Here is a 7,654-nt window from a genome sequence, read left to right on the forward strand (position 1 = left end):
TAGTTTAGTTAATTCTAAACTTGTTCGCAAATAAAAGTTAATCCTTCTAACTTGACTTTTAAAATCAACTAAACACATGTTCTATATCTATATGATATGCTAACTTAATGATTTAAAACCTGGAAACACGAAAAACACCGTAAAATCGAATTTACGCCGTCGTAGTAACACCGCGGGCTGTTTTGGGTTAGTTAATTAAAAACTACGATAAACTTTGATTTAAAAGTTGTTATTCTGAGAAAATTATTTTTATTATGAACATGAAACTATATCCAAAAATTATGGTTAAACTCAAAGTGGAAGTATGTTTTCTAAAATGGTCATCTAGACGTCGTTCTTTCGACTGAAATGACTACCTTTACAAAAACGACATGTAACTTATTTTTCCGACTATAAACCTATACTTTTTCTGTTTAGATTCATAAAATAGAGTTCAATATGAAACTATAGCAATTTGATTCACTCAAAACGGATTTAAAATGAAGAAGTTATGGGTAAAACAAGATTGGATAATTTTTCTCATTTTAGCTACGTGAAAATTGGTAACAAATCTATTCCAACCATAACTTAATCAACTTGTATTGTATATTATGTAATCTTGAGATACCATAGACACGTATACAATGTTTCGACCTATCATGTCGACACATCTATATATATTTCGGAACAACCATAGACACTCTATATGTGAATGTTGGAGTTAGCTATACAGGGTTGAGGTTGATTCCAAAATATATATAGTTTGAGTTGTGATCAATACTGAGATACGTATACACTGGGTCGTGGATTAATTCAAGATAATATTTATCGATTTATTTCTGTACATCTAACTGTGGACAACTAGTTGTAGGTTACTAACGAGGACAGCTGACTTAATAAACTTAAAACATCAAAATATATTAAAAGCGTTGTAAATATATTTTGAACATACTTTGATATATATGTATATATTGTTATAGGTTCGTGAATCAACCAGTGGCCAAGTCTTACTTCCCGACGAAGTAAAAATCTGTGAAAGTGAGTTATAGTCCCACTTTTAAAATCTAATATTTTTGGGATGAGAATACATGCAGGTTTTATAAATGATTTACAAAATAGACACAAGTACGTGAAACTACATTCTATGGTTGAATTATCGAAATCAAATATGCCCCTTTTTATTAAGTCTGGTAACCTAAGAATTAGGGAACAGACACCCTAATTGACGCGAATCCTAATGATAGATCTATTGGGCCTAACAAACCCCATCCAAAGTACCGAATGCTTTAGTACTTCGAAATTTATATCATATCCGAAGCGTGTCCCGGAATGATGGGGATATTCTTATATATGCATCTTGTTAATGTCGGTTACCAGGTGTTCACCAAATTAATGATTTTTATCTCTATGTATGGGATGTGTATTGAAATATGAAATCTTGTGGTCTATTGTTACGATTTGATATATATAGGTTAAACCTATAACTCACCAACATTTTTTGTTGACGTTTAAAGCATGTTTATTCTCAGGTGAATACTAAGAGCTTCCGATGTTGCATACTAAAATAAGGACAAGATTTGGAGTCCATGTTTGTATGATATTGTGTAAAAACTGCATTCAAGAAACTGATTTCGATGTAACATATTTGTATTGTAAACCATTATGTAATGGTCGTGAGTAAACAGGATATTTTAGATTATCATTATTTGATAATCTACGTAAAGCTTTTTAAACCTTTATTTATGAAATAAAGGTTATGGTTTGTTTTAAAAATGAATGCAGTCTTTGAAAAACGTCTCATATAGAGGTCAAAACCTCGCAACGAAATCAATTAATATGGAACGTTTTTAATCAATAAGAACGGGGCATTTCATATGGTGACTAGTTATTTTTTATACTTGGCGGGTTTCGGGTTGGTTGACATTTTGGCCATGATTTAGGACTTGTAATTGGGTTTAATCACTAGGTTTAGTGATTGTAGAAGTGTTGAAACCCATTTGGATGTATTTAGAAGACTAATTTTGAAATGGGTTAAAATTAGGGTTTATGTGTCAATTTAGGCAAGATAAGTATTTAACACTTATGATTGGGTTTAATTGGTGTATTAGGACCACTCTCACTTGTGTTAGTGATTATTGGTTAGTTTGGGCGCGGTTTGGGCTCGGAAGTGCATTTGGGTCGAAATTGCACTAAGTGTCAATTTGGTTTGATTTGTAAATCCACCCTAATTGTGTTGGTTGTTATGTGATAAATGGAATAGGTACGTTCCATTGGCGAGTTGCGGGATTGAATTGCACTTCATCGAGGCGTTTAAGGTGAGTGTAAATTTACTATACGTGTATGTATGCATATGATGGGTGCGTGTGTGTAGAGTGACCCTTGCTCGGGTTTACACTAGGTATGTGTGGTCGAATGGACTCCTCTGGTGCTTCGGGTTCATGTGATACGCTTATGTGTTTAGGTTACCACCCTTGATGTTGTGATTGGCTAGTGTATTGGATAAACCCTTTGGCGATGGGTTTTGCTAGCTTTTCTCTTGGTGATGATTCGGGTAGTGAATCGCGTGATGTTCGGATTCACTAAGGCGCGTGAAGTTCGGCCAACCCTATTGTGACGTATGACTAAGGTATGAATCACGTGAAGTTCGGATTCATAAAGGCGCGTGAAGTTCGGCCATCCTTAATAGTCAAATTGTTTGGAGGTAGTGAGTCGCGTGATGTTCGGATTTACTAAGGCTCGTGTAGTTCGACCAATCTTCATTTTGTTATTTGGCATTTGGTATTGGGTTAAGGGGTTAACCTAGGGCGGTTTACGCACGTATATACTTATTGTTGTGTTGTAGCTAATCATGTGGCGTTAACTTGGAGATTTCGTAGCGTGTAGCTACTTTGTGTATGTGCCTATTTATAGCTTGCTTGCTATGCGGTGGTGATATGTGTTTACTCTTTGTGCTTGGTGATGCGTAGTCATTTTATGCATATGTATGTGTATAGTACCTTTACATTCACTAAGCATTAGCTTACCCTCTCGTTGTTGATATTTTTATAGGTTCGTGTGATGGCGGCTCGGGTAAACGTGGGGATTAGAGATCTTGGCTAGGTTGCTTTAGAAGATCTTGCTTTTGGATTGATTAGGATTGGGTAGCGTATCCCCAATCACCATGCTGTAGTTTGTGTCAACAACCCAAGGGTTGAGTCGTTAATCGGAATTTGTGGATTGTAATTGACTTCGGGTCAAAACTAGTGTAACGGGACGTTTTTGTTACAAACTAATGAATCGTTATGGTTATGGAGTACTCAAATCGTGAACAAGTGTATTTTGAGTCATATTAAACCTGTATTTGGGTCACTAAATTGTTAGACTTGGAATTGGGTTTAATGGGTTGGTTTAACTCTTATATATTTCGAAACTGCACATGTTCAGGTTTAAGAGCGCCGCTTTTGAGGTAAAAGTGCCGTTTTTCGTCAGTGAGTTGTAGTCTTTTTGGTCAGTCGACAGGAACGCCGCTTTCAGAAATAGGAGCGCCGTTCTTGTGTCCCCAAAAGCGCCGCACATGTGGTTGGTGCGCCGCTCCTGTTTTTTTTTTAAAAAGTTTTGTCGTTTTTCGTTAAAATGGTTTGTGGTCGTTTCACTTATTTTGAAAAATGTTTCGCGCCTAGGAAGAATATGATCGCACTCGCGAACTTTCATGGGGGTCGCGATCGCGAGGTTTACTTCGCGGTCGCGAAGTTTAGGTGGTTTGACACTTTTTCCCGATTCTATAATTAGACGATTTTTACCCCAAAATTAGGGTATCGGATTTTCACTTACGAATTTTTACCCAACAAAGGCATAGTTACGAACTTTTAAGGTTTTTATTATTGTTTAGAGCTTCAATACTTTGGATTCAATTGTGGCTAGATTTAATCATTTAATAACTTCTACTTTCATTTTTTTGATTAATACAATGGCTGTGATTGATAATTCTTTGTGTTTGATTATTCTTTACATGATCATGAGTAGCGATATTTGTAGTGTTTACTTAGATAATTGAACTTAGGTGATAGATTGCTAATCTTATGAATTTGTATAATTGAATAATTACTCTTGCTTATGTTTGATTGAAGAACCACCGTTACTTATGGTTATGAATTAGTTTTAATCGCAAGTTTGTTGATTGAGTTAACGACAGTTAATTAAATTAATGAGCTTTTCTTGGTTATAGACAAATAATTTAGATTTGTTGAGTTACATGACCTGAAATCATTTTATAATCTTGAATAGTTAAAAGTTAATTGATTGTGTTTTTAATTTGCGTGAAAACCAGCGTTAATAGTATACTTTCATATTAACATTGGTAGTTTAGGTGTGAAAAGACAACCTAGATTATTAATTGGTGAATTGATTAGTGCGCTAGGATAACGGTTATTACATTTAGGGATCTAGTTAAGAAATTATGAAAATCGACAGATAATTATAGTGTCACCACATTATCAATTATTATAACAGGTTTAATAAAGCAAACATGAACCTAGGGAATTGAATTTAACTCGATACCTTTATTTCCATTAAATTCTTGCTTATTTACTTTTCCATTAATTAGTTTAATTTAATTTCATTTTTTAAAATCTCATCAATTTACTTAGGATACTTATGATTTTTAATTCTTGATACACTTCTCTCCGTGGAACAACTAATCTTTTACTTGTTAATTGCTATACGATCGAGTTTAATTACTTGTATCGTGTGTTGTTTTTAAGATAATTGTCTAGTTATTTTTAGATTGCATTTTAGCGCATCAGATACTATTACATAAATATAAACTAAATACATATATTGGAGTATATACTTACAAAATACCATACCCAAATTAACATCCCCATACATGGAGCACAACTACACAAGCAAATAAAAGGGACCCAAAAAAGAAAGAGAAAGAAAGAAATAAAGAATGGTCAGTAGGCATCTAGGGGGACTAAAATGATGATGAAGAATCTTTTTTTTTTCTTTTACTATTGCCTTTAGCAGTCCCTTCTGCCCTTCTTTACCCATTTGGTCCTTTTGTCTCTACACACAGCTGCTTTTGCATTGTGTTTTGTTGTTATTTTAGGTGGTGTTTTGTAGTAATGTTTTTGGATCTGTACGTGTAATGATCTATAATGTCAGTTTTCTATATGGGGTTTTCATTAGGAGATGACCTTGTTGTAAGTCTCTCATTTATTTACTCATTATTAGGCCTTACTATTATTATCCTCCAAATTATCTAACATTGCTTCTTTACTTTCTACATATCCTAATCCTAATATCTCTTCTCTAACACTTTAAGTCGCATCATTTAACTCATATTTTATGTCTATAGCATGTGTATCTAATGCTCATTTTGACCCGCATCATAATCATAATTAAGAGACTTATGTGTGTTTTATGATGTTTTGGACCTCTGTCATATAGTGTAAAATGTCAGTTCTTGATATGAATTCTTCATTTTTGGATGATCTTGTAAGTGTTGTTGATATGTGTTTATATTATTTCTCCATTTTATCTTATATAGTTTTATGCTTGTTTATATCATCCTAATTTTACAATTGCATACACACCTTTCACACTTGTGTTACTTTATCTTTTGTGTTTGGGATGTTTTCATGGCTTGAGAAATTTGATGTTTCGATTTTTGATATTTTTTGCTGTGGGAATTAACAGGAAATGAAAGAAGATTTGGTTTTAAAATTGAATGATGAACGAAGGGAGAGTAGAAGCAATGTGACGATCGAAAATTCAGATATCAACGGTTTTGACTTCGATACAGAGTTTGACTTTTGGCCAATTCAGCACCCAACCGAACCATCTCGTGAAGATAGACCTGTTGAGTGTCCAATGCCTCACTCTTCTCGGCTAAGTAATGTAAGTTTTTTTTCCTTCATACGCTTTTGTTTGGATGTGTTATTGAATTCGAATAATGGTATTCAACAATCAAAATCACCACATCAATATTAACATAATGGGAAGGACGATGTGGTGTTTTACAGTGTTCCTGATGAATCTGATACCCCGCCTCGTTGTTTAGATGTCTCTTTACCTTCAGGAAACGGTAAAATTGTCTCATCCTACTTCTCAATACCTCATCCCGGCGCGATTGGGTGACGTTATTGTTGATACAGTGTTAGATGAATCCCTTAATCTACATAAGAAATAAATAAATTCTAATGACAACCTTAACCTTTAAGGTCGTCGCTAACACGTTTTAAAATATTTATTGCTGTTAATAAAACACATTTTTAAATATTGTATAACTTTATATTTTTCATTTTAAAAGTAATGTAAATAATTGTTATATACAATGATTTAAAGCGTGTTAACACCACCGAAGCCTTGGCTTAAGTGGTATGGGGTGAGATTTAACCTGGGGTACTGCCAATCTAGGTTCGATTCTTACTCCAAGCGGTAGTTTACAACCTTTGATGATATTGCCAACATCAATGCGATTTGGAAAGGTGTTTGGGGAGTTTTCCCAACCTTCGCTGGTACTGCTAACATCGTCGCGATTTGGGTTTCCTTCTAGCGTGTGTGTGGGTGACATATGATAACGAAGGTGGTTAAGACCTCTCTGAGTGATGCCGATATCGCCGTTCGAAAAAAAAGCGTGTTAACGACACCCTCAAAATAGCCGGATGAAAGTTTCCTTTCATCCGGCTCAAGTAGGTCAGAGTTATCACTTTCAAATTATAGAAAACTCCATAAAGAACTTTTAAAGTTGTCGTTAGAACTATCCATCGTTCATGAAAAAATATCATTATCATTATCATTATCATTATCATTATTGTCAAAACGTGTGAAAGAAATAGTTGCAATATTCAAATAATCAACTCTTAAATGCGGATCCAAATACAAACACACCCTTTTAGTTTAAATGTTTCACTTAATTTGAGAAAAAGAGCTTATTATCACATTCAAATAGCAACTTTTCTTACATTTATATACAGGATGATGATATGATGCAGGAAGATCGATTTCTAGAGTGCAAGATACCAGAAGGATCAATTGTTCACTACCAAGAAAATGGTGCACGAGAAACTACAGAACCAACAATTAGGGCAGTTCGAAAGAGGCATCATGATCATGCAGATACAATTACACCATTGCTGCAAACGTTACCTGTTTATCATCATTCATTCCACAACACGAATAATACTACCATCTTCAATAAGTGTCAACAGGTTCACAAGTTCGAATCTTGACATCTTTATATATTGGGGTTATAGACTTTTTAGTTGCTGATTATAGCTTCAAGGAAATCTCTTGCATTTTAATGATCATCTTGGTGTTATCACACTTACGTTAGAGTAATGTGATCTTCGTAATCAACTTATAAAACTCTAATTAGCGGTACTTTGGCTTAAAATTTTATGTATAATATATATGTTCAATGTTTAATAATAATAGATATAGATAATAGATAATAGATACTAGATAGATTATAAGTTGTTTTTGTGCTAAGCTTCGACTGGAGTGTTAATTTCATTAGCTTTATCTTTTGAGTGTTTGACATATTATGTTCTCATATTTGTTTAGCCCATGTTTCATGTTTATTGGGCTTAGCCCGTTTATCATTTTTAGGGTTATTGGCTATATAAGTCACTATGCTACTTTTGATGCAATCAATAATAATCACTGTTCAAAGTTAACATGGTATCAAGCC

The 7,654-nt window shown here is 34.0% G+C and overlaps 1 protein-coding gene across 1 annotated transcript; it reads left to right on the plus strand.

Moving 5' to 3' along the window:
• The first annotated feature begins 5,055 nt into the window (after positions 1-5,055).
• Positions 5,056-7,336, plus strand: LOC139897503 (uncharacterized). Its single transcript, XM_071880208.1, has 3 exons — positions 5,056-5,162; positions 5,659-5,859; positions 6,939-7,336. Exons 1-3 carry the CDS (start codon positions 5,118-5,120, stop codon positions 7,191-7,193), a joined length of 501 nt encoding a protein of 166 aa, XP_071736309.1. The 5' UTR covers positions 5,056-5,117; the 3' UTR covers positions 7,194-7,336.
• Positions 7,337-7,654: the final 318 nt, after the last annotated feature.

The sequence above is a fragment of the Rutidosis leptorrhynchoides genome, chromosome 3, assembly GCF_046630445.1.
Source record: "Rutidosis leptorrhynchoides isolate AG116_Rl617_1_P2 chromosome 3, CSIRO_AGI_Rlap_v1, whole genome shotgun sequence".
In the NCBI taxonomy this organism is placed as follows: Eukaryota; Viridiplantae; Streptophyta; class Magnoliopsida; order Asterales; family Asteraceae; genus Rutidosis; species Rutidosis leptorrhynchoides.